Raw genomic sequence first — 26,106 nt, 5'->3', positions numbered from 1 at the left:
CGATCACACGAGACGGACGGGAGATCGCGGGAGCAGGCGGTCAGCAGATAATCTATCGATTCCGCTTTCGGTGTTGGGGTTGTTGAGGTCTTATCACACTGCACCGATTCGGAGTGGCCGGCCAAAAATATCCACCAACGAGAGTTGTACGCTTACGAAACCGCCCCATCCGGGACATGTGCAAGTCAGCATTATTTACCTCAGTCATCGTCATTACATCGGAGTTCTATGCGAACCGGGTGTTAGACGAACGTTTGCCGGACGTACCGGACCTTTGAACCTGCGTGGGTGGTTCGCGATTAGCGACCCCAAAACACCACCCACACCATGCTGTCCCCGTACGCGTTCCTCGGTAAAGGACGATCGCGATCGAGTCCTTTCGGCAGCTCGCATCACACCAGACATTAATGTATGCTTTTCTCTCTCTCTCCTCCTGCAGGTATGTACACGATGCGCATGCTGGAACATAATGGCACACCCGGTGGAGTTAACAACAGCGGAACGGCAGCGGCAGCGGCTTCAGGAATGCTGAGTGGTGGAGTTGTCCCCACAGGTGCCGCCTCCAACCTCGTGAACCATGGAGCACATCCGCACCATCATCCCCATCATCATCATCACCTGTCGCTGATGTCGGCGGCTAGCGGTGGGGGTGGAATTGGTGGCCAAAATGCCATGAACGTGAGCGCACTAGTCAATGGAACGGGTGGAGCATCCTCGGTGGCTGCGGCTACGACGGCTGCTTCCGGTGCGACATCCGGTGGAGCGGCCGGAGATCGGTTGGATGCATCCAGCGATAGTGCCGTCAGTTCGATGGGATCCGAGCGGGTGCCCTCGCTTTCCGACGGCGAGTGGGGTGATGGTGGAAGCGACAGTGCCCAGGAGTACCACAATGGCAAGTACGGTGGACCGTACGACTACAGCTACAACCAAACGACCGGCGGTGGACCGGGTGCAGCGGCAGCGGCAGCTGGCGGTGGGAGACTGGTGGGAGGTGGTGAGCATGGAGGCCGCCCAGGACCACCGGTGGCCCAGAAAAAGCACCACATGTTCGCGAAACGCTACTTCCAGGAGCAAAACACGACCACAACCGGTCCGGCGGCGATGCATCCATCGTCGAATGTGACTGGAGCTGGTCCGGGACTGGATGGAAGTGGTGCTGGAGGTGGTGGTGGTGGTGGTAGTGGCGCTGGTGGTGGAGGTGGAGGAGCAGGTGGAGCCACCGGAGGGGGTGTGTTGCTTCCGACGGCGATTAAATACGAGTACGATTACATGAACGTGGTCGTGGGTCCGTTGGAAGGTGCGGGAGCAACAGGAGGCACCAAGCAGGAGCAGCAGGATCACACGCATCCAGGACATCTGCAGGGTCACCATGGCAATCACCACAATGGAGGTGGTCACGAGCCGGGTGGTGGAGCGGCTGCAGTAGCGGCGGCAGCAGCAGCCGCAGCTGCTGCCTTAACCGACCTGAAGTATCCTTACGGGATCGAGTTCCCACGTGGAGCAGGCAACGGAGGACACCACGGAGTGTTGCAACCCCAGGACATGGTGCATCACAACCACACGTACACGCTACCATTCGCAACACCGGCCGCAACTGGTGGACCGGGAGCTCCGGGACAGCCGGGTGTAAAGGTACAGACGCGCGATCGTACCCGTTCGTTGCATGGTGGCCGCAGGGCGGAAGAGGAACACCTGACACGGGACGAGAAGCGTGCCCGTGCGCTGCAGATCCCGATTCCGGTGCATGACATCATCAACCTGCCGATGGACGAGTTTAACGAGCGGTTGTCGAAGTATGACCTCAGTGAAACGCAACTCTCGCTCATCCGGGACATTCGGCGGCGTGGCAAGAATAAGGTAGCAGCTCAAAACTGCCGCAAACGCAAGCTCGATCAGATCGTTTCGCTGGCTGATGAGGTGAAGGACATGAAGCAACGCAAGGAGCGGTTGATACGCGATCGTGAGATCGTCCTGTCGGAACACAAGAACATCCGGGACAAGTTCTCTGTGCTGTACCGGCACGTGTTCCAGGTGAGTGAGCTCTCTCGTGGCTGCTTTGTCGCTGAGTCTAATGCATTTTCTTTTCGAACGATCTTTCCCACAGAACCTACGTGACGCTGATGGTAATCCCTACTCACAGGAGCACTACAGCTTGCAGCAAAGTGCCGATGGTGCTGTCGTGCTGGTACCACGTAATTCCGAGCGACCTTCTGGCGGTGGTGCGACACACCTAAACGGTGGCTCGAGTACGGCCAATGGTGGACATCATCCGACCCTGCATCATCCGCTGTCATCAGCAACGGGCGCTGGTCATCAGCACCAGCAACAACAGCATCACCAACAGCAGCAGCAGCAGCAGCAGCAACAACACCATCATCATCACGGTGGATTGCAGCATCATCATTTAACGCATCATTTGCAACAGCACCACGGTCTTCTGGGTGGTGGAGGTGCAGCAATTGCGGCCGGTGGACCCACGGGTGGTGGTCCGCTTGGTCTGGGTGCTGGTGGTCCAGTGGCCGGAACGAGCGGTAATGGCAACAGTACCGGTGGAGCGAGCAGTAACGGCACCGGTGGTCCGCTAAATGGCACGGTACCAAGCGTAACGGTGGCGCATCACCAGCGCACGAAGGAGTAGTGTCGCTGGGGTCGGTTGGATCGCTCCTTTCGACCACCGTAATCGCCTCGTAGATGGGAATGGACACGGACACACGGACCTCGGGCGTGTGAACACGTCCCAATTGAAGTCACTGTTCAAAAACAGCATCAACCCGTCTCGGGAGGACGATGCGTCACGATCTCATGTCCTTGCATTCTGCTTAGCTTCCTCTTCCTTTTGTGAACGTACGATTGCAGCATCGAGAGAGAGAGAGAGGGCAGAGAAAGTGTTTGTTCTGTTTTAAAGAAGCCGGCATTTAGATGGCTCCATAGAGAGAGCGAGAGATACGCGTCGAGGTGATAAAGAGTCCGGCCGAGAGTCCTTCCGGTTATCGCGGGGGACGATCCTCGTTTCTCGTGGCCGTCAGCTAAGGGCAAAAGGACACTCCCCTAAGGAAGAAAAAAAAAGGCTCGTGGTCCGTGTGGGTGTATGACAAGGCGCAACGTGTGAAGGCGTGTTCGCCTTCTACGAGTGGCAATCGCCACGAGAACCCGGGAATGTGTTCCCATCCCGTAGCAGATGTGTCTTTTGTGCTGGATTCCCCCATCCGGGTTTGGAATGGGGACACAAAGGCTCACTAAGCAGACAGACAGGCAGGCAGGAAGACGTAACACAACAGAAAATCCCTACCATGTACCGATTCCGAACAGTCGCCACGTGTTTGTCAGCGTGTCCTTCTGGAAGAGGAGCAATCCATTTTTTGATAGAAACCCCCCGTCTACTGTTGTGGGGATTTTGGGAGAGATCTCCGCGGGATACTCGCCGGCCAAAGAGGGACAGAAGCGTTGGGTGTTTTAAGGTTCCCGCTACCATGCAGGCAGGCAGGCAGGCAGGCATACAGACTGTCCCTATTTATCAGCGCGTTATTAATGTTATTAACAAACCTATCGCTATTTATGCTATGCAGCAACAACGAAAAGCAAAAATCTGCGGAAAACACAAACACACACACACACACCTGTACATACATTCCCTCCCTTTTATTTCGTGATGGCGTGGATTGGCTCCCCCCCCCCCATATTTGGGCTCCTTTTTCATTCTTCCCTTGTTTTGTTGTCGCTCACCCAGCCCTGAGGGTTGGCAATAAAATAAAACGCGGTAGCAACAGATGAAGTTGCCTTCCTTTTGGGTGCCAAGGATGTGTGCAAAAGGCTCCAGCAGCCGTGTTGAAAATGTCCTTGCTGGGAAAAACAGACCCCGTTTTTGTTTCTTTTCTATTTGGGACGGTTGCCTCCCGTGGGACAAACTGGTGCTTATGGCAATTGGATCTTTCGGTCGGTTTTTTGGCTTAAAGCAGCATACCGATTGCCAGGTCAGGTGGGGTGCTATCCTTTTTTTTAAATTCATTTTTTCAACAAACAAAACCACTGGCCACTTCATATGCCACCGGGCGAGGAGGGTTGCTGCTAACGACAGCTACGTTGGTACGCTTGTTGTTTCGCTGTTGCTGTTGAACCGAGAATCGTGTACCGGACCGATGTGATGTGATGCATAGTTTTTTTTGTTTTGGGTTACATTTTTATCGATATATCATCGCTTAGCGTTTAAGCCCCAAACCTCTTGTACATACTTATACATACATGGATATGTAGCGTTAACACCATACAACACATAGCTTTCTGTACCGTCGTAAGAGATATTTAAGGCAGGAATGGAGGGAAGAAACTTTGGAGAAACGTAGCACTAGGGGAACGCGAGAGAGCGGTTGAGCGGAATGTGTAATATAATAATTATACTAAAAGCAGATTGTTGCAACAAAGCAAACAGACAAAACGAAAATGAAATAGCTGCTGCGCACTACTTACAGATAGCTAAACCGGTGGAGATCTAGCTTTAGTAAAGCTTTACTAATTAAAACTCAACTTAGAGAGCGGAAGGGCGATTGTAAAAAAAAAACACAAAACAAACAAACAAAAAAAAGGTGTGTTTAAGCTCCGCCGAGCCACGACAACGACGGTGCATTGTAAAGCCAGCCCTGTTGCGTGTGTGTAAGTGTGCGTGCGTGTACGTGTGCTAGAGCAGGTTTCACTAGCGTGTGTGCGCGCGCGTAACGTGCGCGAATTTAGGGAAAAGTAGGACTCCTTTTTTTTTGGGGTCCTTTTTGTGTAGGAGCATAGTAGGGATGGTAAACCGGGCGGAACGCGGACGGTAGCAAACTTGGTATAACGCGAACCAAAATGGCATCGCCCTACGGGTGGATGAGTCCTCTCTGGGTGCCCCATCCCCCACCCACAGTCGCCCTTCGCCGGTGGCTTTGTTTTTCTTTTATATATTTCCTTTTCATTATTAGTTTCGTATTAGTTCTTTGGTTGTTCTTGTAAGGCTTTGGAATGTGGTAAACGAAAATTATATGCTAGAAATAAGTAAGAAGGGAAATGAAAACCCCCAACTGTCTTACTTTGTTATGTAAATAAACAAAACTGGAAATAAAACGAAATATAAAACGCACTAAGCCAACACTGCGTGTGTGTGTGTGTGCACTTTTCCATGCCGAAACGGAGAACGAAATTCTACCATCACGTGTGGGGCTGTGTGCGCTACGAAAGAACGGTAATGTAATCCTTTCTTCAGTGGATCACTCTGCCAAAACTCACAAGCATCTGAAACACAATCTCAAAAGTTATGATGGAATGTAGCGAAATTGGAAATTTTCTCTCATCAGTAGCCATGTGAGCCAGTGGCGAAAAGTAACAGGGTCGCAGGAACTCTAGCAGGCGGCTGTTCGCGCGTACACAACAAAACGTAACCCCATCTCACCCATGACGTAATGGAGCCGAGCGCGATCGGACGCCAATCGGTTTGCGATGCGAAAGCGAGACAGATACTGGTGTTCGGAAAGTAATGATCGCCTGCTTGGATGCATGTTCTCCTGGTATCGCAACCATTCGGTGGGGCTGATTTTGGCGATTTCGTCGGCGCTTCATCGGATCGCTTTTTGTAACAAAAAAACGAGCAAAATAGAACGCGTCCGAAATGCGCACAGGATATGGAATATGGAGTTTTGTCGCCGCAAAAAATTCTTTCAAACACAGTGGGAAATCATTTCTACCGTAAGATCGGAAATAAAAACGCTTTGCAGTATTATGTGTACGGTATAATTTATTTGTTCCGTTCTAAGCCAAACATTTACAAAATCGTCACAAAAGGCAGTTGTAAAAGATTCACAGTTTGATTAGACCGAAGATAACAAAGAAAATAAAAAAAACAGAAATAAAATAAACATCGATGTTCCATTTACAGTTGGAGAGGCTTGAAAAATCAATGTCAGCGCTGAGTACCGCGTGTTTCTAAACGCTGTTGCCATTGAAAAGGTTTAAGTAAAGCTTTGAATAACAATGCTAGAAGGAGAGAGAGGAAAAAATAAAGAACAACAAGTGTTGCTAAAACTCGTAAATACAACGTTGATGTAACTTTTGATGTAGATAAGTACACGAACATCATCATTGGCGGGTCTGTCACGTAGCGCTACAGTTTACAGTTTTTCCCTTCTCAGTTTTCCTTTTAAAAAACTCCGATCCGTTGGGGGTTTTATGAGTAACACGAGACACGCCGAATTTACAGAATTCGTTCTCTCCAATATGCAAACCCGCTTAGCAAGGTTGCAACTGTGCAATGATAACGAGAAATAAACTGAAGCTGAACCGCATCCGTGTTTTGGCTTAATTTAGCACGCGAAACAAACCAACGACGCACATGGTTGAGAGCCATGGATGGCCAACACGGCATCGGAAAACGGAATCTCATATGCGGGCATCTCTTCCCGAGTCTGTTTTCTCCCAGCCCCGGATGCATTAGATACAAATTAAAATACAAAATAAACCTAACCCAGCGCACACGCACGCCAGTGTAAGCTTAATACAGCTCCTCATCAGTACTGGAGTCAAACTCGGACAGCTCCTCGTAGTTCAGCTGCTCATCTGCTTCGGCCGTCACCCGTTCGATTAAATCGAAATCTTCATCAGTCTTCAGATCACCGTGCGATTTGACCGTAATGTTCGTTCCGGACAACCCGTAGAAGCTCTTCGGCAGCACGTTCTTCTTCTCCGCGACAAACTTCCAGCCAAGCGGTTGCCGACAGTTGGCACAGACCTGCGGGGAGGAAAGCGTTTCATCATATGCATCGAGCGCCAAAACCGCTTACTTACAATGATTTGCCAGGCGTATCCCGGAAACCAGCTGAAGTTGGTGGACGGACGCTCAACCGGGAGGGTCGAGTTTTCCTTCGTCTTGTGTACGGTGAGCGTATCGTGCACGTATCCCGCCGGGTTGCAGTAGCTCGTTTGGATGCCCTGCTTCGACATCGCGAACATGTCGTTATAATTGGCGATTTCGCTTTCGCACCGCTTGCAAATGAAGTACCACATCTGGGAGGAGGGAAGAGATTTTAAAGATAAAAGATGAATAAAAAACAGGGTCCATTTGGGGCCCTCCATTCATACGTTCTTACACGATCGAGGGCTTTGTTGATGATCAGCATCCGGCGCAGTACGGAATCGGTGCAAAAGATCATCTTGCGGTATTCCTCCGAGAGCGGGATGTTTCGTGCCAGCCAGAACGACAGCTTAACCTTGTCGGTTTGGACGCTGGTAATTTTGAGAGCCGATAGGAACCGTTCCACCTTCACCATCACCTTCTTCGTGTCGTACTGATCGTACACGAACGGTGGCCAAACCGTGGATTGTGAAACCATGCGCTTAAAGTGTGACAACCGGTCCTTGCGGCTGCTGTGCGCGTATCGTACCATGGCATTCGAGCAGCTGGTGATCAGCGGATCGGGTAGTACGATTTCGGGAAGAATCTGCACGTCAGCCCTACGGATAAGCCAGCAAAACGGGTTAGGGTCGCGAGTCATTAAAAGTAACGCAATACGAACGCGCTTCATACCTTCGTTCCTGTGATTGGCGTACGACGTAGAAACGTTGCTGGGCAACCGTTTTTAGTAGGGCCGACAGTCCGTCCGCACCACGTTCGTAAACTTGGCATGTGACGCCGTACACGCGTTCGCTTCCGCGGTACTGATTTAGAAACACAAGCCCAAACTTCAGCCCATCCGAGGAGTCGTTTGTTCCGCCGTTGTACAGATTCGAGTCGTTCAACATGAGTGGCACTATTTCGCCCGGGTACACTATCGAGTGGTGACTGTATATTGGCAGGCGGTACACTTTGCCAGGTTCCAGATAGTCAACCCCTTCCACTCTTTCCATTTTGCCGAGGTACTGTAGGAATGGTGAAGAGAGTCCACAATTAGTGCATCTATTAATTTGAACTTATTTTTTTTTTTTTTGAAAGACTTACCGCATGTTCGGTAGGAAGTTCTATGTTGTAGATCTCTGTGGCAGCTGATTCCCGCTCGCGAATGTAGTCCTCGAACAACCGCGCTGCTTCATCCTCCGGAAGATCCTGGGGGGCCAGCTCAGGGGACAAACCACCGACTGCCAGCATGTCGTTCTGCAGCTCGCCTCGATCATCGATCTCGTTGTTGTTATCCTCCATTTCGCTGAAGCTGCTGCTACTACTGCTCCGGCTGCTATCGTCCGTGTCGATTGTACGCTGCGTTATGCGCATTAGCCGATTTCTTCTGCTGGCAATGTCGCGCTCATTGCTGCCACTCGCTGTTGGAGCACTTTGCTGCGAGTTGGATGGATTATTTTCCATCCTTTCTCATCCAGGCCACACACTCGGGATGGTTGCAAAATCTCGGCACAAACTACACGCGATTGTATACTGCACGCTCCTCCTTCGAAAGGACACGGTCGGGTTTCTGATGCGTTTTTTCCTCTGGGACAAAATACTCTTCTGCTAAATGTTATTACTGTTGTAATTGTTGCACCAATAAAAATACACAATCGACAATGGCATGACAGCTGTTCGTTCACAGTCCTGCTCCATTGCAACGAGCGCATTTAAACTACCCAATTCAGTTCTTTGCTGCACTTTGGTGGCTGTTTGAATGGGGTTTAAATATTAAACTAACTAAACGTTCGTGAAATCAAAGAGACGTTTTATACGCGCAAATATAATCTGCTTCAAATTCTCCCCTAGTTATTAGCATAGTTTTAGGGCTTTTAATTTGCGAATTCCTTTCCCGAGCTACGTCAAACAGGGGGCTAACTATGTAGCATGTCACAGAAGGAGAGTTCTGTTGAAAAATGCTATACATAACATGCCAAAACAACACACAGCACCACATCAAGCTAGCGCAGTCAAAACATACAACGGGATAAACAAAAATCTGCTCTCGGAAGAAAACGAACGAGTGGGTCGCGCGTTGTGTTGTTTCAAACACCGAAGCCAACTCGTGTCACTTGTGATAAACTCCGCGCGGAAGATGGCCCAAGGCAGTGGACAGGAGGAGCAGACGTTTAATGAATTTTATACAGAGGTAAGCGATGCGCGCGGAAACGCGCGTTTTCCGTGATGCTAAAACTCGACCCACTCTTGTGTCCCGCAGGTGAAAGAGATAGAAAAGCGCGACTCAGTGCTGACGTCCAAACAGCAGATCGATCGGTTACTACGCCCGGGAGCGACCTATTTTAATCTGAACCCGTTCGAGGTGCTACAGCTCGACTGCGACACGCCGCTGGAGCAGATCAAGAAAAAGTATCGCAGTCTCTCGATACTGGTGCACCCGGACAAAAATCCGGACAGCAAGGAGCGCGCTCAGCAGGCATTCGAAATCATCAGCAAAGCGTACAAGACACTCGAGAATGAACCGACCCGCAAGAAGTGTCTGGAAGTGTACGAGGAGGCGAAGGATCGCACGGACATGATGGTAAGGGGGGATGAGGAGGAGAGGGAGGGATGTGACATTCGATCATGCAATTCAAATCGTGTCCGTGTGCTGTGTGTGTTTGCAGATCGCTGAAAAGAAGAAAAAGCTCAAAAAAGAAGGTAAACACGACGGCGTGCCAGAGGACGACCCGTCGAAGTACAAACATGCCATCTACGTGATGGTGATGAAGCTGTTCGCGGACATAGAACGCCGACGGCAGCAGCTGGAGGTGCGCGATATGGAGGAACGCAAGCGTAAACGTGAAGCGGAAATCGAGGAGGAGGAACAGCGCGATCTGCAAAAGGAGTGGCAGAAGAACTTCGAAGAATCGAGGCAGAGCCGCGTCAACAGCTGGCACACCTTTCAGGCCGGATCGTCTTCTTCGTCTGCGTCGTCCTCGTCTGCGGCTGCGGCAGCGACAGTTAAGAGCAAAAAATCGAAAAAAGCCAAGTACACCTCGTTTAACCCACCGAAAATCAAACCGGAAACACGATAGAGCACGGCGAGCAGTGTCCTTTGCACATCCGCACCCGAAGCCAGCGTTAATGGCGGTGGACTTTAGTTTTAGTGCAGCCTCCCGTACCAACTCATCACCACACTTCTCCCACTAGAATCCTTCCGATGCCTGAGGATCTCTTTTAAGCTAAATGAGAGCGAACTGGCGAACGTTTTCGTCAGCCTTTCTGCAGTTATGATGTAAATTGTTTTCTTCTTTTGTTCTAGAAGGTGTGTGTGAAACAATTTTTTCAGTTTGAGCATAGATATCGAGCATATTCCATCAACGGTTTTGTATTCCCAACCTTATACAGGCACCCTGGTCCCGGAAGAGTAATGCGATGAAATGCGCTTGAAGCATCTAGCTTTTGTGACAAAATAAAACGATCATTTTTCGTGAACATTCTTCTCTAATGCGTTTTTTTTCGAAAATCGTAAAATTATGTACGAAATACCATTTACATTCATTCCAAGAAAGCACAGAACATCAACGCTTCAAAATATAACCGTAATATACGGCCATAGTTGTGTATTTAACCATACATTCATTGAGCATTTTTTTAGTTTTCGGTCATATAAATACAAATACAATGTGTTCTTTGTTTTTAGATTCACTACGCAAGCTACTCTCGCGTTCTTATCCCCCAAATGGACGTCCGTTTGGAGCCGACCGTGGGTCGTGCGACGGAACTGTGATAGTACTTGTTGATTCCGACATCTCCCAATGATTTCTTCAGCGTGTCGATGGCATTTACAGACAGTAAGCCAAACAGATCCAAGTACCTGAGCGTCTTTAGCTGAGCGAGGAGCCTGAAAATAAACCATACGTAACCAAACCGTACAATGAACGAAAACGAAGAGCCTCTACTTACAGGTAGGACGTAATATTAATGTTGTAACACCGAGAAAGCGATAAATACTCCAGTTTACGTGACTTGCAAAGTATCTGTATCGCTTCGGATGATAGTAGCGAACAGTCGGAGAGATCAAGTGAGAGCATTCTTGGACATCGTTTCATTAAGCTTGCTAACGCTACGGAAATAAAAGTCAGTAGGGATGAGATGAGCTTACTGTCGGCTTGTTTAGCACGTGTTTCAATGTGATTACCATCGTCACTCAACGTTGTTCGACATCCAGCAATATTCAGATGCAATATGTGTGGAGAGATGTTAGCAAACAACTCTTTAACTGCCTGTTGGCTTAGATAAGTCCAAGCCACGTTTAGACTGTGCAATTTTGTTAGGCTTTTAGCAATCGTCCGCATGCCCGTAGCGTCGATGCCGAGGCACATGGTGAGGTTAAGAGTATCTAGGTTCCGGTTTTCTGCAATCTCTTCACAGATTGCTCCATCTAGCGGTACGTTCTCTAAGCTGAGCTTTAACAGACCACGACAAGCTGCCAGGAGGGCCCGCAGCAAAGACTTGCTGATTTGGCACATACTGAGATCTAAATACTGCAACTTCACCTGTTGCGGAATGTCTGGGCAGATGTAGACTGGCGGATCCAAGACGGATGTTTGCGCCATCCGCAGTACGACCGCATTGCGACTGAGCACTTCGGACAATCCGCTCACTTTAATCCGCCGGTTGCTTAGGTCCAGTCGATACCAAAGGGTTTCATCTTTCGTTACCCGATTGAATCGATGGTTCACCTCACCGCATGTAAGTAGCGTTTTCTTCGGTAGCCATTTGAATATCTGTAGTAAAACCTCGTCCGACAGCATGGCGAAGGGATCTGTAAGGCGGGAAAAGATTAGAGCAACTTTGTCATCTATGAATCGTATCTGGCTAGTGCCATGCTACCTACCTGTGCCAACGAAAAATGGTTTGCGATAGGTTTTTCGAAACATAAAAAATGAATCATCGTTGCAAACGGAGTAAGAATTTCTATGCAACTCTTCCGGAACATCGACGTTTAGAGATCTTTGCGAAGAATGGTTAACATTATTGCTAACATTTGCGAATGGCAGCCTTGATTTGTTGGAAGGTGGATCCATTTTACGCGCTAATTTGTAATGCCAAACACCAATTAGGTTAGAAACTTAAATACTTATTCGCCGACAACAGTACAGTTGTACACAGTAAAAAGTGCTAAAGCAACATCAAACACTCGACGAAGAAATTTGTTGCATTAAACTACCAAAATTTCATATTCTAGGTGCAATGCGAAAAAGAACCATTGTTTACAACGTTGTGCGCCGTTTTATGACATCTGGTTTTACCTACAATCAAAGTCAGCAATGGAAAGACCAAGATAGTTATAACAGAGATATGTTAGAGATGTATATAAGGGTAAACCCTGAAATGAGTACGGTTGCACCAGCCAAAAACGAGAATTTATCAGTAAAGCCAGTACAGAAAGATTACAGTAAGGAAAAAAATACGTGGCTTCATATTTCTTACTAAACTTTCAAGCTGGCACTTGGTCGTAAGCAATTGTTTTCGTGTATGTAGATCTACATCGTTGCAATGCCAAAAAAATCCTTCGTAAATTGAATGAGATAAAATTTGAAATTTGATTAACAAATATGTAGAATCTATAATTTTAGATGTGATATTTGGTTAATGGAAAGCAATTTAGAATACTGCACAATTACACTTTTCGTCATGTGTGGATAAATTCATGAGATACAAACTAACTTATGAATTTGTATCAAACAAATTTGTACATTCGATCTTATATTTATATGACAAAGTTTTGGTTTTGGAGCTATATTTATGAACACATGACACTATTTGCAATCTTTTAAATACCCTTTGCATAGGATACTACCATAGGTTTGTCTTTTAAAATGTACCCATTCGTAACAGACAACGCACGTGCAATACACGATTTTAGCTTGTTGTTCATAGACGGGTTTTCATCATCTGCTGCTTGAAACGTAACGAATGCCTGCCCTTTCATTCGGCCCGTTTTCATCAGCCTCACGTCGATCTCCTTGAGTAATGTTTTCGCGAAGAATATGCTAAATATCTCCACCAGATCCTGTTCCGTGACTTGTTTGGCGAGGTTTTTAATGTACAATTTGCTCGTTGGATCTCCGGTGTTGTAGTTTTGAAAAACGCTCAATGTGCTACGCTGTTCATCGGGAATTCGGTTTCTCAAAATGTCGTCTACAGTTAGCGAAACATTTTCACTTGATTCTGCAGCTATTGGTGTAACGGAAACGACAGCATCGTCTTCTGTGATGGGTGGATGGGGTGCTTTTAGGAACTCCCCTGAGAGTTGTATCTCTAGTTTGGTTTTTTTCAGCAACTTTGTAGCTGATTGGGGCTCTAACGTTTCTGGGTTGTAATTTAACACCTTCATAGTTGGAGCTGGCCGGTGGTATTGGGTTTTAAGTTTTTTCTTTTCCGCTTGTTCCGTATCCGACTCAAGTTCTGATTCTTCTTCCGAGACACTGGCATAGGATGGCACCGTATCCTGACAGCTGGCGGAATCTAAAACAGCGCTAGTTTCCGTTCGACATTCGAATGGGGGTTTGAGATTCATTTTGTTCATTAAATGTAACGTTTGATAGTAGAACACATGATTGGATGCAAGCTCTCGTGATATGTTTTGTAATATTTCCGGCGATGACTTTGGATACCGATACGATAAATGTGCTGGCGGAAAGCCTTCGTATTCCAACGGAAAGAGTCTGTCCTCAATGGCATCCAAGGCTTTTCTCTTGGTTGTTTCCGCGTTCTCACTAGACTCGTAGGATTTAATATCCTCGTTAGTATCTTTTTTATCTGAATATTCTACCTTTAGTCTGTGAGTTTTTATGAGCAACTGATGCAACCGAGCGATTACTAAACGCGCTTCGGATTCACTATTTACGGTCACTATCGCACCGGTAGTATTTCTCCTCCTGATGAATCCCAGCGTATCCAAACCAAACAGATGTAAAAACTCTCGTATATCAACGCTAGCGAACATTGGTGGGAAGTTGAAGATTCGTAAACTAATTGACGACATGCTTTTGCAGTTGTTACTGTTGCTGTGGCGCAAAAAAACTGTTATTCACGCGAAACCGCTAGTAAACAAACAACAATGCCGCTGCACAGCTGATTGTCACATGCGTGCATTTGAAATTCCATACCATGCTTTTGACAGCAGTATGTTATGACACCAAAATCTTTACCGCAAATTTGCGTCGATTGTAGGGTGTAGAATTATTCGAAAACATTACGCCAACGATGCTGCTTACACGACATCTAAGGCATGGGATGGCCATCCTCCGACTATCGACAGGACTCAGCACCTCCCTGCGGCAATGCAGCTCAGAATCGAAGGAGGAAACCGAAAAACCAGCCGATAAGAGAAGCTTAGTTGTCCGTACGAACCTCTTCGAATCGGCGGCCAAAAAGGACAAACAAACGTACATTGATATGGTGAAAGTATTCGAAAAGCGCAGCGTCCATCGACGAAACCATGTTGAGTTTATTTATGCCGCCCTGCGCCACATGGAAGAGTTTGGCGTGCACAAGGACATCGCCGTTTACAAGGCTCTGATCGACGTGATGCCGAAAGGCAAGTTCATACCAACAAACATATTCCAGGCCGAGTTCATGCACTACCCACGGCAGCAGCAATGCATCATTGATCTCCTGGAGCAGATGGAAGATAACGGAGTTATGCCCGACTATGAGATGGAAGCGATGCTGATCAACGTGTTCGGCCGGAAAGGACATCCGGTGCGCAAGTTCTGGCGCATGATGTACTGGATGCCCAAGTTTAAAAACCTTTCCCCCTGGCTATTGCCGAATCCGGTGCCAAACGACGCCCTAGAGCTAGCCCGGTTGGCAGTGGAACGAATGTGTTCGATTGACCTACGTAGCAAAATCGACGTGTTCGATACAAAAACGGTAGAGAATGCTCTCGATCACACGTGGGTCGTTAGTGGGCAGAGTGCGGAACAATCGGAACTTTTAGAAGCACACGAGAAGAAGGAACCCGTCTATATAGAGGGACCATTTGTGATATGGCTGCGAAACCGAAGCATCAACTACTACGTTCTCAAGAGCGCCCCGAAACCGTTGCCACAAGCAGAAGAAACAAATGATCCGGATGGTACGCAAACTTGCAAGTCCGTCACTTCAGTCCGATAACACAGCTAATTTCCTGTTTATCCCTTTGTTTCCTTAGATGTGAGCAATCTGCATAATCCGTACATTGGGCTGGACATTCGCTTCCGAAAACATCAGCGCTCGGGATCGGCACTAAGCACCAAATGTCGGTCAGTTCACGAACAAGACGATGGTGTCATATACGCCATCTGCTGCACCGGAACGTCCTCCAAAGATTCGCTGCTGTCCTGGATCCGCCTGCTAGAGAAGGAAAACGGCAATGCAGTCCTTGCCACGCTTGCTGTGTTGTTTAAGTTTACTTCTCCCCCGACCGAAGTGGCGGTGCTTGAAAAAGACGCAAGCAGTGTTCAGCATTAACTAACACTAGGCGCGACGTTATAAATAGAACAATTCAGAATCACGTTGACGCGTTGGACGACTGCTTTTTTGTGCAGATGCGATGACATAATACTCGTCGTCATTCCGATGTACGTGACAAATGCGTTTTGCTGATGCGTTTACGCGTGCTGAGGGATGGTCTGGCCGTACGTTTTGTTAAAATCACAGAAATTTTATTCCCAATTCAATCGTCACGCTATGTTCAAGTAATTCATTTGTCAATTTTTACAAGTATATATATACGTATAAGCACTTTATATAAGCATAGACGAGGGCCAGCTTCGTGCGTCGGTGTAGTCAGGATGCTGGCCGAGCCTAGCCGGTGGAACTGAGTGGTTTCTTCAGCGGAAACACCTGTGTCACCTTGCCGATACCCTTGCTGGTGCCTTCGCGAAACAGTATCCTCATGCCCGGACGCACGTACTCCGGATGCCGCACGAACCGGAACAGCACCGAAGCGGACTGATTTGTACCGATGCCGGTATCCCCGGCGCCCATGATACCCTCGATAATGGCCGTCTGACGGATGCTACCGATGTGTACGGTAGTTTGAAATCCCTTAAAGATGCGCGTGGCGTGGAACAGCACGGACACTTGTGCCTGAATCGGGTGGATAAATGAGTACACACACATCCATTAGTTTTGCACATCAAGTTGTTAGTCCATCCCAGTCCCAGTCGTACCTGAAAGAAAAGGCACCCACACGCCACTTCATTGCTCTCGTAGTCCGGCAGTATCACCATACCGCTACGCAGCGCTGGCATCGGGTCGATCGTGTTAAACGAAAGCGAAGCGCTCTGGCCAGCCCGTACCACCCGGCAAGGTGCCTTGTTCCGGTGGATCGTCTGCACGGTCACGGAGAAGAACGAACCGTCCTGCAGTGGACCCACCCTTACCTGGCTGTTCTCCGTGAGAACGCCTTTGCAGAGCAACCCACCGGCCACGGTGCCAACCTCCGCGACGCGAAAAATTTCATCAATCTGGAACTCGATCGGTTGCTGCTCGAGCCGTTCCTTCTCCGCGTTGCTGATGCCCGGGGACAGCACGTACAGATACTGGATGAGCAGGTTCAGCCCGGCACCGGTCACATTCGATACGCAGAAGATCGGCACGATCTGCTCGACGGTTTGGTGTGCGTTCGCGTTCAACACATCGTCCTCGTTGCTGATTAAGTACGGTACCTTCCGGTACCCGATCGAGGTGAGCAGGTTCTTCAGCTCGAACAGAATCGGTTCGGGCGGGGCGAGATCAATCTTGGTGACGATGATCGAGAACGAGATGTCGAGCGCGTGAATGATCGCCAGATGTTCCCGTGTCATGTTGCTGATGTGACCGGCCGCTATTACGATGAGTGCGTGATGCGGACAGTACCCGGACAGGGCTTGTACGGTGGTTTTCAGGTAGCGCCGATGCCCGGCCAGATCCATGAATGTGACCAGCTTCGTCGAGCGGTCGCTAATTTCCTCCGCCGTCATCATTTCGGTGTACTTGTAGTTAATCACGCTGCCCTGTGCGTCGAAACCGAGCGTTTCGTGCGATATGCAGGACGTGCGGCCCGTTTGAATTTCGTGCATGTGCCGGAACATGTTCAACCGCGCCAATCCACGCCCGTTATCGAACTCACCCTGTGTCAACACGCCCAGTAGCGTGGATTTTCCGGCGTCGGCTCCTCCGAGTACGGCCACTCGCACCTCTATGTTGTGCTGGTCGTCGGGAATTTTGCGCACAAGGACCTCAACCACGCTCCGGTGATCGGCTAAGCTTTTCCGCCTCAACACGCTGGTGGAAGCGTCCAGCTTTCGTGCCATTTGGTTGAGCGTTTGCAGTGAAACCGTCATGTCGGCATCGTTCAACCCGTGCAGGTGTCCCGAGTCGGACACACCGATTTCGTAGATGGCCTCGCCGTTTCCTTCGCGCAACCGCCATTTCATCTGCGTGACGAGATGCTCGAACCGTTGCTTCGAGGGGTTGATTAGCTTCAGTTTGTACTCGATGTTGCCCAGCTGCGGTTCTGGTGGCAGGAAGCCGCGGTTAAAATCGATGCCCTTCAGCACCAGCTCGTTGCTGCTATCGGCGCGTCGTTGTAACAGCTGATTTACGGGATCGTCGAAGCTGGTGTCGATGTGCTCGCTGCTATCGTCGTCGTTCCCATTGCGGAGGTCCGTGTCGCTGTTCGAGCCCGAGGAGGGTGTTGGGTCGAAAAGGTCGAAAAATGAGTCCATCGGAGCTGTTGGTTCCAGGTCCCAGGTCGAAAACAGGTCCAGACGGGTACGTTCCAAGGTAAAAAAAACCCAAAAGAGAGTGGAAGAGAATCGAGTGCATGAGTACCGAGAGCCACGGGACACACGGGAGAAAGGAGCAAAAATAAAACTATTCTTTTTTTTCTTCTACCGCGATAAAACACCTCGCGCGACCTTCAACAAAGGAAAAAACGGAGCCCAACGTTCGTAGGGCCCGTTTGCAGGGCTAAGCGTTCACTGACTGTTCACTGGCAGTCAGTAGTTTTTTTTGCATCATCAGCGAAATCGATTTCATCATAACTATTTATCAACAAACGCCAGCGCATTCACTTTTAACGCATACTCTGCCCCCACCCTGTCGAGTATTTTTCACAGCTTCTAAGCCAGCCCCGAGGGCCTGAGTTTTCGCTGGTGTTATTTCACAACAGCAGCGCGAGCGTTCGGTAGAGGCTACGCAAAGAAGAAGCAGAACGTACCAAAATAGAAAATTTTCTTTGTTGATAAACAGACGAGCGAAATTAACACATCAACAAAGCCACGGTCCGTCCCGCGTCGAGTCAATGCACTTTTAATTCGGCGGCACTCGCGGCTCACTTTTCTTCAGACGGTCGCGGGGACGATTGCAACCCGCTTGGAGAAAAATGGCCCGAAAATGCTGCACCACGGCCGTTCGGATCAGCGATCCAATTTTGTTTGTTACCCCACACACGTATACGATATTGTGTTCGCGACCACCGCGGTCGGATCTCGGTTTTGACATTTCCCTTGCAGCCCCTTGACATTTGCCGACCAGTAAATGTTACCGGGTGTACATGTGCATGTAGATGAGATACGCGTACATTCGGTATAATGAATGGGAATGAACTCGTGGAAGGGTTGAACGCGTATGATGGCCCATGAATGAACACCAGCCATGTGTAGATGAACACCTTTAGGAAAAACGATCCGTTACACAGGGAAAGACATTATTATTTTTACGATGTTTTGTAGCTTAATTGAGCTCTCTCAACTACAGAAAGCCTTAAATTGTATCATGTATGTAATGTTAATTAGTTCATACGCGAACGTTGGCAATAAAACGCTAAAAATAAAAAAGGTTTAAGGCGGTTTTGCAAACGTACATTGGCTTTAAATTTGGCTCAGTTAAATATAAGTGCAGCTAATCAAATGTGACTAAACAGCGCTTAATCACACTGCAAATCTTCTTCCCATATCTTTCCTCAGTTGCGTCAAACATCCGCGCGACGCGCCCAATGTCAGGTAAAGGCAATCTTATCTTAACAAATCCAAAGCTTAGCAAATCTGTTTGTTCTGGATGTGTCAGCCTGTGGATGCCTATCGTGGAGCCGTCTTTAGTAAAATCCGTTTTATTTGGCAATAAAATAAAATATTATCTAATTTATTGGAATTTTACACGCAAGATATCTTTTATACGCTCTCCCGCACAAAGAGAGATAAAAAATGGCGATTTGCGTTTAAATTTGCTATATGGTGATCGCGCCTTGCCCCCGCTTGTCGATCTGTATGCCAATTACTACCCATGGTCCGCTAGTAGCTGTCTTTCGCTTGAATGTAAAAACTAAAAGCAAAACAAAACACGAACAAAACAAAACTCAAACAATCACAAACATAAGCTACTCCTGCTGCTGCTCCTCCTCCGGAATTTCCTCCATCTCGTCGTAGTCCTCGACGGCGGCGTCCTGATACTGCTGGTACTCCGAGATGAGATCGTTCATGTTCGACTCCGCCTCGGTAAACTCCATCTCGTCCATGCCCTCGCCGGTGTACCAGTGCAGGAACGCCTTGCGCCGGAACATGGCCGTAAACTGCTCCGAGATGCGCTTGAAGATCTCCTGTATGGCCGTCGTGTTGCCGATGAACGTGGCCGACATCTTCAACCCTCGTGGTGCGATATCACACACGGCCACCTTCACGTTGTTCGGGATCCACTCGACGAAGTAGCTGCTGTACTTGCTCTGAATGTTCAGCATCTGCTGGTCGACTTCCTTCATCGACATCGTACCTGAAAAAGTCGGGGAACAAGCGTTACCAACACCTTCGCGATCGCGATCGCAGCAGTCTACGTACCACGGAAAATGGCGGCACACGTCAGGTATCGTCCGTGGCGAGGATCACAAGCTGTCATCATGTTCTTGGCATCGAACAGCTGCGCGGTCAGTTCCGGCACCGTCAGTGCACGGTACTGCTGCGAACCCTTGGCCGTCAAGGGCGCAAATCCTGGCATGAAGAAGTGCAATCTCGGGAAAGGCACCATGTTGACGGCAAGCTTACGTAGATCCGCATTTAGCTGTCCCGGGAATCGCAGGCAAGTCGTCACACCTGACATCGTCACCTACCGCGTGGAGATGAAACGTTTAACAACGCACACAAGGACGAGGAGATCACTCACAAACACCCACACACACACACACGCAGAACGACAGGAAAAGGATGAAGGAAAAGTGTTGACACCGGGAGTTGAGTTAGAGAGAATGAGAGGCGCAACAGCCCAACACGGGCCAGGATTCCTCAGCTTACCGTTTTGGTTGTGTTACTTACAGAGATTAAATGGTTCAAATCGGGATAGGTAGGATTGAAGATCCTAAGCGTTCTAAAGCAGATGTCATACAGCGCTTCGTTATCTATACAGTTGGTCTGATCGGACGCTTCGATGAGCTGGTGCATCGATAAGGTAGCGTTGTATGGCTCCAGTACTACATCCGACACCTGCCCCCACCGGAAGTGCGTGACGGGCACGGGCGGAAACAGAGAGAGAGAGAGAGAAGGGAAGGGAAGAAACGGTGTGAAAAAAAGCGCGGTACTTACGGACACCAAGTGATTGAGATCCCCGTAGGTGGGAGAGGTAAGCTTAAGCGTTCGGAAACAGATATCGTACAAAGCTTCGTTGTCGATACAGAACGTGTCGTCCGTGTTTTCGACCAACTGGTGGATGGAGAGCGTTGCATTGTACGGCTCTACAACGGTGTCGGACACCTATATTACCGGGTAGTTCCATCGGAGAAGAATAAACGAGCAGGCCCGCAAGCCAACCCAACAGAGAAGCAAAAAATCAGAACGCTTGTGTTTTTGCTACGATCTCCACCATTCACATTGCTGCGATCCGGTAACTTCCGGCAGCAAACGCTTCATGCCATTCCGGAAACCCTTAGTCCGAGTCCCGCACAGTGTCCCCAGAGAAAAACCACTCATACCTTGGGTGATGGGACAACGGAGAAGGTGTTCATGATACGATCCGGGTACTCCTCGCGAATCTTCGAGATCAGCAACGTGCCCATACCGGAACCGGTGCCACCACCGAGCGAATGCGCTAGCTGGAAACCCTGCAGACAGTCGCACGCTTCCGTCTCCTTGCGGATCACATCCAGCACGTTGTCAACCAGCTCGGCACCCTCGGTGTAGTGGCCCTTGGCCCAGTTGTTGCCTGCAATCGGATACGGAAGGTGACGGTGACGATACCCGACACCCGGACACCCGGACCCCGGCTGGCCCGTTCACTTACCGGCGCCTGATTGAGCGTAGACGAAGTTGTCTGGCCGGAACAGCGCTCCGTAGGGTGACTGCCGGACGGAGTCCATCGTGCCTGGTTCGAGGTCGACCAGCACCGCACGTGGCACGTACTTGTTCCCGTTCACCTCGGTGTAGTACACGTCGATGCGCTCGAGCTGTAGATCCGTGTCCCCATGGTAGTGCCCGGTCGGATCAATGCCATGCTCGTCGGAAATGATCTCCCAGAACTGAAACGGGTGGAGTTGCGAGCCGTCAGTAAGCGAATCAAACAGTGCGCATATGCGAGCTGCGTTATCAGCAGAAAGGTGGCGCCAATCGTCGGTTTAACCGGTAGGATTATTTAACGCCTGATCGGTTTGCTCCTCGGTTTGCTGATTGAGTCGACGCCTTTCTGAAGGTGAAATGCCTTCCATTCATCAACGAAGTCCACATCGAGCGATAATCGACTTTCTGCCCTCACGAAAAAAAAACCGATCTTATCGCATGAGTTAAAGTTCGAGAGCGGATAAACGTATGATAAAAGCACGGTTGCGGTTTGTCCGTGCAACACTGTACAATGGAGAGAACGGCGCGTGCAGCATTAATGACGTACTTAAGCTTCGCTCATTCAAATGGCAGTCCCGTGGCCGCAATTGAAGCAACGAACGAATTAAAGGTAGCAAAGAATCCATTACATCCACAGCGCAGTTGGCCCCAAAATTGAGCCTGTTGCCTTATTTTCACCGGTTAGGTTTTGTCGCTTGCTTTTTCGTCTGGCCGCACCCGCCACACGGGGTTTTTTTCTATAAATACCGGGTAACCGATGAGTCTAGAACGGAAGCACGTTTGTGCGCCGCTGTCGTTGCTTTTCTTTTTTTTCTTTTGCAGTCATTTTACCGACGTGGAGGGCTTTTACGCCCCGTTTTAATGCCACGTCGATCGATGGCATGGCCACGCAAGGCCCAAACCCTGCGCCACCGGGTGATGGAGTTGTCACTTGCCGACTGACGGACACCTCCGAAAACATGATTCATTGATAAGATATCACCGTTCGGTTATGTAAGCGCGCACATCTCGTCCGATAAACACACTGACGCAAACACGCTCGCGATGGGCTTGGGGGCGATCTTGCACCGGGGGCGAGTAGGGTGTACGTACCTTGGACCCGATCTGATTGCCACACTGGCCGGCCTGAAGATGTACAATTTCCCTCATGACGACGGTGGTGCGTACGACGAACTGGCGGCAATGGCCCTTCGACCCAACACGCTGACGATGGGGGACGTTTTTTTTTGTCTCGCTTAACACGACGAGAGTTAATCCAATTTCGAACCGAAACGTGCACTGCTCTACGCGACACTGCTTGCCGGGCGCAGGGGTTTGACCAAAGAGAACGAACAGAGAGAGCGAGCGAGAGAGAGAGAGAGAGAGAGAGAGAGAGAGAGAAAGTGAAAAGCGTATCAAGTGAAGGAAACACACAAAACTATGGCCAACAAATGGACGCACACCGAGCACAGGAATTTAGAGCACCGTCAGCAAGCCGGTGAACAACGGAACCAGCGGGTGGGAAAGCCAACGACACCTGCTTTCGGTCAGTTTGTGCACTCTGTTCCGCGGTTCGGCACTGAATAGAACGCGAGTGTGAGCTCACGCAACGCAACGCGAACGGTTTGCGTTGTGCGCGGCTCATAAACGTGTGTTTGCGGTCGGAGGTTTGCCACTCACACCGAGACCGGTCGTTGATTGGGTGCCTCCCATCATCACCCCCAACCCCCCTGCACTCACACATGGGCGTGGAAAGGCTGTGGCGGGTGCGATGCGATGATAATGCTATTTTCGATTGCGTATGCACGTGCTCCATTATCACTGCGCAGGGTGGATGTGGAGCGCACTATGGGGCACGTGCGTGTGTGGAGCGAGAGATAGACGACCCTGTGTGTGTGTGTGTGTGGTAGGTGAGATGAGCGAGATGGAGATGGCGCCAGTGGAGGATTTTTCTAGCTTTTCCGCGATGCGCTTTCGGTGCTGGTTTGACGCCTGGTTGTATGCAACACGCTGAGCGAGTGGAAAATTTATGGGTTGCGAGGAGGAGCAGTCATTTTTAAAGAGGAATTGTTGCAAATGCGTTTAGCTATTTTTTTCGGTTTAGATTGGAAAATGAAAAATGTAATATGGAATGAGAATTGAATAAACGTCTAAATCAAAATGATTTAATTATGAATCCACGCATGACTGGCTTTCAACATCAGGCACGATAAACAATTAAGTCTTTAGTAAACATAACTGCACAGTTTGTGCAGGACACATTTCGAACATTTAAAACAGCAAAACATGTTACGAAAAAACCTTATTACAAGGTAGAAAATAACATCAAATCTGATAGTAACGATATTTAATCACATAACATCAACATTCTACTTTTATCTTGCGATAGTATAGATGTTATATAAATTTTATTTTTTATATATTAAAATGGCTAGGAAGCATAACGGAAGGTAAATGCCTTCCATCTAATGTATAATAATCAAAAAACGGCCAATCTCATGTTAAGCCCATTGCAGAACGCAACGATGTTGTGTGCAAGAAACGTGTACAACACAAACGAAGCATGCAAGTTGGTCGATTGCAAGAATAATTTCTTTTTCGTCGTATTTTCTCTCGCTTTCACCTGTACAGTGTTGGGAAAACTGTGCAGCGAAGATGTTGCTGCAAGTTCTTGAGGAAATTTGCAAATGTGCTGTAATAAACAGGAATTCTTCTATGATTGTCCAACATGGGTTTGTAAATACTATAAATGTATATACTATAACTCATTATGTTTTAACGATTTCCAGCTCAAGTACGTGAGTGGATCACACAAAAAGGGACGTCTCGTTTGAGGGAAAATGAGACTCCCATGGCTGCATTATCAGCCCAGGTCCATTAAGTACCAAACGAAAAGTCCCAGCGACAGCATCGGGGACGGTGTAGAATATAGCAACAACTCTTCGCCCCAAAACGAAACCCACCTTTTAACGCGAGGAGCCCTGCGTGTGGGAATGGATCAAGTTGCTGGGAGCGTTTTTTTTTTGCGTAGAAACAAATCAAAGGATAAAAAGATAAATATTGCGCAGCGTAAACACTCGAAGAATCTTCAGTTGGGCCAACAACGGCGCAAAAAAAAACACTGCACACTCAAAGTGCAAAAGAAATCGGTCTGCTTGCGCGAGTGGGCCAACGTAGGGAAGGTATATTATTTATGTACCCTTTTTTTTAGCGAGGATAAAACCGTATCCTAGCTTTTTACGCAGCAAAGATGAAATGGGATACTTTATCGCAAAGTTTTAAATCACAACAACCCAACACGCTGGGGCGTGAACGATGAAAACCAAGCTTCAAGAATGCATTAAAGCAACGTCTTACAAACGCGTCGGGGGATAGCTATTCTGCTCATATCTCGCGCACTCAAGCACCGTGTTTAGATTGGAATTTTGACAAGGCTTAATATTCGCACTAATGTTCAATGAGCGAGCGCAATTAATGGGCATTTCCACCCCAAAAATTACACAAAACATCGGCCTCGACCGCGTATTCTGGGATGCCATTCCGGGGCGTTTGCGAAGACCGGGGCAAGAAATTAATGAATTTATGTGTACCGAACCGCGGCGGCTACCGGTACGCGCGAAAAACATTTCAACCGATTTCCCCGAAAAACTTGTCGGCAAAATATTTCCACTTGCAAGCCAACGTGCCTTGCTTTCTACGAGCGACCATGCGCCTCCATGGGCTCGCTACCATGAGGTCCCTGGCGAGTCGCGTGCCCCATTCGTGCCTATTTCGCTGGCGTTTGTATCGAAAAACGAACCACTGTTTACCGATCCAGCTGTACTGGGCGAAACCCGGCCCTCCCCCCCCGTGGTGTAAAAACAAAACAGCAACAGCACCCCCCGAAAACAAGCAACAACGAGGAGAGAGAGAAAAAAAATGGAAATAAAACCAACAGCCCACAACAGGGCGCTTGTGTTCGCGCGCGCAAGGACGCTGAGGAAGGCTCTTTTCTCTTTTGTTTTTTTTTTTGCTATTGGCACAACACAAAGGCACGGAGCCCGAAAAAAAAGGGAGCCCTTTTCGGGGGGGCTCGCACCTTTAATGCAGCCACAAGCCCGCGTGCGTCTTCTAAACAAAGAAACTCGGGCACGGGCACATGCGCACACGTGGCGTGCGTGGCGTTCATACGCAAGCAATTTCGAATAACTCAACCGTCGAAAAGCCGTCGTTATTTTGTCGGCTACGGGCGAGAAGAGAATTTTGCCGCGGCTCAGCCTCGGCACGGTGAAAGTAGTTGAAAGGATGACATCGAGGGGTCGGCGAGGAGAGTGGGAGGAAGGATCAGAAATCTCAACCGTACCCCGTACTCCCTACGGTGGGAGAGTGGGTGAGGGTTTTCAGATATTTTGAACCACCCCAGCCCTGGTTTTTAGTGCTGGAAAGGAGCCTTTCTACCACGTTCTAGCGTGCAAACGGAGCACCCAAGAAGGGCTTTTTAGCGAAGGGGGTGCGGGAAGCAGGTGGAAAGGAGTCGAGGGCCGAAGCGAACACGAAAAGTAGCAGTTTTCCCACCCACGGCCCACGTGGGTGGACGCCAAAGAAAAGCCACTGCGCAAAGCGGGATGTTTGGCTGACGAAAGATGGGGCGGGTGGGTACGAGGGCATGGAGAAGGACGCGGTTGTGGGTGGTTTACTTGTTGCTTAAGCACACACGCACAAAGTAAGTGGGTGGGGGAGAAGGTGTGGTGGCGGTGTATATGTGATATCTATTACATTAGTGAGTGTTTGCAGAGCGAATCATTTTCCGCTGAAGAGGCGACGGTAGCGAACGCAATTCGGCACAAATATGCTTCAACAAAATGATGGTGGAGCGAGGGCGGAGGAGGGGGAGGGGGGGGGGGGAGGGTGGAGAAGAAGAAAGCCTAAGGGCGGTGTGGTGGGTGGGTGGCTTCTAGA

General features: G+C 49.0%; 8 protein-coding genes across 10 annotated transcripts in view; 3 read left to right on the top strand and 5 right to left on the bottom strand.

Annotated features, from left to right (window-relative positions):
• Window positions 1-2,667, top strand: part of LOC128726287 (segmentation protein cap'n'collar) — a 36,224-nt gene extending 33,557 nt beyond the window's left edge. The window contains exons 9-11 of the mRNA XM_053820087.1: window positions 440-1,390; window positions 1,427-2,031; window positions 2,105-2,667. Coding sequence (XP_053676062.1) covers window positions 440-1,390; window positions 1,427-2,031; window positions 2,105-2,638 — 2,090 coding nt within the window. The 3' untranslated portion in view covers window positions 2,639-2,667. The remainder of the gene's footprint in view (window positions 1-439; window positions 1,391-1,426; window positions 2,032-2,104) is intronic.
• A 3,264-nt stretch (window positions 2,668-5,931) lies between these two features.
• Window positions 5,932-8,314, bottom strand: LOC128725560 (protein cereblon). Its single transcript, XM_053819313.1, has 5 exons — window positions 7,955-8,314; window positions 7,544-7,875; window positions 7,107-7,470; window positions 6,805-7,023; window positions 5,932-6,748 (listed from the first exon to the last, which is right to left on the bottom strand). Exons 1-5 carry the CDS (start codon window positions 8,312-8,314, stop codon window positions 6,512-6,514), a joined length of 1,512 nt encoding a protein of 503 aa, XP_053675288.1. The 3' UTR covers window positions 5,932-6,511.
• Window positions 8,315-8,969: 655 nt separating this feature from the next.
• Window positions 8,970-10,295, top strand: LOC128723623 (dnaJ homolog subfamily C member 8). 2 transcript variants are annotated; one of them, XM_053817382.1, is made up of 4 exons: window positions 8,970-9,041; window positions 9,111-9,431; window positions 9,517-9,815; window positions 9,861-10,295. In XM_053817382.1, exons 1-4 carry the CDS (start codon window positions 8,988-8,990, stop codon window positions 9,925-9,927), a joined length of 741 nt encoding a protein of 246 aa, XP_053673357.1. In that variant the 5' UTR covers window positions 8,970-8,987; the 3' UTR covers window positions 9,928-10,295. The 2 variants fall into 2 exon arrangements, with proteins under 2 accessions (XP_053673357.1, XP_053673356.1); XM_053817381.1 differs by having other exon boundaries at window positions 9,517-10,295.
• Window positions 10,296-10,451: 156 nt separating this feature from the next.
• On the bottom strand, window positions 10,452-11,922 carry LOC128724438 (S-phase kinase-associated protein 2). The gene is made up of 4 exons (XM_053818164.1): window positions 11,733-11,922; window positions 11,034-11,660; window positions 10,799-10,958; window positions 10,452-10,736 (listed from the first exon to the last, which is right to left on the bottom strand). The coding sequence occupies exons 1-4, from the start codon at window positions 11,920-11,922 to the stop codon at window positions 10,550-10,552; spliced, it is 1,164 nt and encodes a 387-aa protein (XP_053674139.1). The 3' UTR covers window positions 10,452-10,549.
• Window positions 11,923-12,671: 749 nt separating this feature from the next.
• Window positions 12,672-13,886, bottom strand: LOC128724437 (RNA-binding region-containing protein 3). Its single transcript, XM_053818163.1, has one exon. It carries the CDS (start codon window positions 13,884-13,886, stop codon window positions 12,672-12,674), a length of 1,215 nt encoding a protein of 404 aa, XP_053674138.1.
• A 221-nt stretch (window positions 13,887-14,107) lies between these two features.
• On the top strand, window positions 14,108-15,363 carry LOC128726370 (evolutionarily conserved signaling intermediate in Toll pathway, mitochondrial). Its single transcript, XM_053820175.1, has 2 exons — window positions 14,108-14,981; window positions 15,057-15,363. The coding sequence occupies exons 1-2, from the start codon at window positions 14,108-14,110 to the stop codon at window positions 15,353-15,355; spliced, it is 1,173 nt and encodes a 390-aa protein (XP_053676150.1). The 3' UTR covers window positions 15,356-15,363.
• A 176-nt stretch (window positions 15,364-15,539) lies between these two features.
• LOC128726367 (GTP-binding protein 2) lies at window positions 15,540-18,313 on the bottom strand. The gene is made up of 3 exons (XM_053820172.1): window positions 18,093-18,313; window positions 16,060-17,603; window positions 15,540-15,976 (listed from the first exon to the last, which is right to left on the bottom strand). Exons 2-3 carry the CDS (start codon window positions 17,596-17,598, stop codon window positions 15,692-15,694), a joined length of 1,824 nt encoding a protein of 607 aa, XP_053676147.1. The 5' UTR covers window positions 17,599-17,603; window positions 18,093-18,313; the 3' UTR covers window positions 15,540-15,691.
• A 660-nt stretch (window positions 18,314-18,973) lies between these two features.
• Window positions 18,974-22,744, bottom strand: LOC128726368 (tubulin beta chain-like). 2 transcript variants are annotated; one of them, XM_053820173.1, is made up of 7 exons: window positions 22,630-22,744; window positions 22,282-22,482; window positions 21,137-21,371; window positions 20,829-21,058; window positions 20,443-20,610; window positions 19,705-19,969; window positions 18,974-19,639 (listed from the first exon to the last, which is right to left on the bottom strand). In XM_053820173.1, the coding sequence occupies exons 2-7, from the start codon at window positions 22,336-22,338 to the stop codon at window positions 19,251-19,253; spliced, it is 1,344 nt and encodes a 447-aa protein (XP_053676148.1). In that variant the 5' UTR covers window positions 22,339-22,482; window positions 22,630-22,744; the 3' UTR covers window positions 18,974-19,250. The 2 variants fall into 2 exon arrangements, with proteins under 2 accessions (XP_053676148.1, XP_053676149.1); XM_053820174.1 differs by lacking the exon at window positions 22,630-22,744 and having other exon boundaries at window positions 22,282-22,507.
• Between the last annotated feature and the right edge of the window lie 3,362 nt (window positions 22,745-26,106).

This window comes from Anopheles nili, chromosome 3, assembly GCF_943737925.1.
Source record: "Anopheles nili chromosome 3, idAnoNiliSN_F5_01, whole genome shotgun sequence".
In the NCBI taxonomy this organism is placed as follows: Eukaryota; Metazoa; Arthropoda; class Insecta; order Diptera; family Culicidae; genus Anopheles; species Anopheles nili.
The sequence above is the reverse complement of the archived record's forward strand: the minus strand, read 5'-3'. Positions and strand labels throughout refer to the sequence as shown.

Coding starts and splice junctions, on each gene's coding strand:
- LOC128726367 (XM_053820172.1), bottom strand. CDS start 17,598: ATGGACTCATTTTTCGACCTTTTCGACCCAACACCCTCCTCGGGCTCG. Junction 15,977..16,059: donor GTGGGTGCCTTTTCTTTCAG/GTACGACTGGGA, acceptor CACCCGATTCAG/GCACAAGTGTCCGTGCTGTT.
- LOC128726368 (XM_053820173.1), bottom strand. CDS start 22,338: ATGAGGGAAATTGTACATCTTCAGGCCGGCCAGTGTGGCAATCAGATC. Junction 21,372..22,281: donor GCAATCAGATCGGGTCCAAG/GTACGTACACCC, acceptor CACCCGTTTCAG/TTCTGGGAGATCATTTCCGA. Junction 19,640..19,704: donor GTGTGCCGCCATTTTCCGTG/GTACGTAGACTG, acceptor CGACTTTTTCAG/GTACGATGTCGATGAAGGAA.
- LOC128725560 (XM_053819313.1), bottom strand. CDS start 8,314: ATGGAAAATAATCCATCCAACTCGCAGCAAAGTGCTCCAACAGCGAGT. Junction 7,876..7,954: donor AACTTCCTACCGAACATGCG/GTAAGTCTTTCA, acceptor CCATTCCTACAG/TACCTCGGCAAAATGGAAAG. Junction 6,749..6,804: donor GATACGCCTGGCAAATCATT/GTAAGTAAGCGG, acceptor TCCTCCCCGCAG/GTCTGTGCCAACTGTCGGCA.
- LOC128726370 (XM_053820175.1), top strand. CDS start 14,108: ATGCTGCTTACACGACATCTAAGGCATGGGATGGCCATCCTCCGACTA. Junction 14,982..15,056: donor AGAAACAAATGATCCGGATG/GTACGCAAACTT, acceptor TTGTTTCCTTAG/ATGTGAGCAATCTGCATAAT.
- LOC128723623 (XM_053817381.1), top strand. CDS start 8,988: ATGGCCCAAGGCAGTGGACAGGAGGAGCAGACGTTTAATGAATTTTAT. Junction 9,042..9,110: donor TTAATGAATTTTATACAGAG/GTAAGCGATGCG, acceptor TGTGTCCCGCAG/GTGAAAGAGATAGAAAAGCG. Junction 9,432..9,516: donor AGGATCGCACGGACATGATG/GTAAGGGGGGAT, acceptor GTGTGTTTGCAG/ATCGCTGAAAAGAAGAAAAA.
- LOC128724438 (XM_053818164.1), bottom strand. CDS start 11,922: ATGGATCCACCTTCCAACAAATCAAGGCTGCCATTCGCAAATGTTAGC. Junction 11,661..11,732: donor ACCATTTTTCGTTGGCACAG/GTAGGTAGCATG, acceptor CCCGCCTTACAG/ATCCCTTCGCCATGCTGTCG. Junction 10,959..11,033: donor AACAACGTTGAGTGACGATG/GTAATCACATTG, acceptor TTATTTCCGTAG/CGTTAGCAAGCTTAATGAAA.
- LOC128724437 (XM_053818163.1), bottom strand. CDS start 13,886: ATGTCGTCAATTAGTTTACGAATCTTCAACTTCCCACCAATGTTCGCT.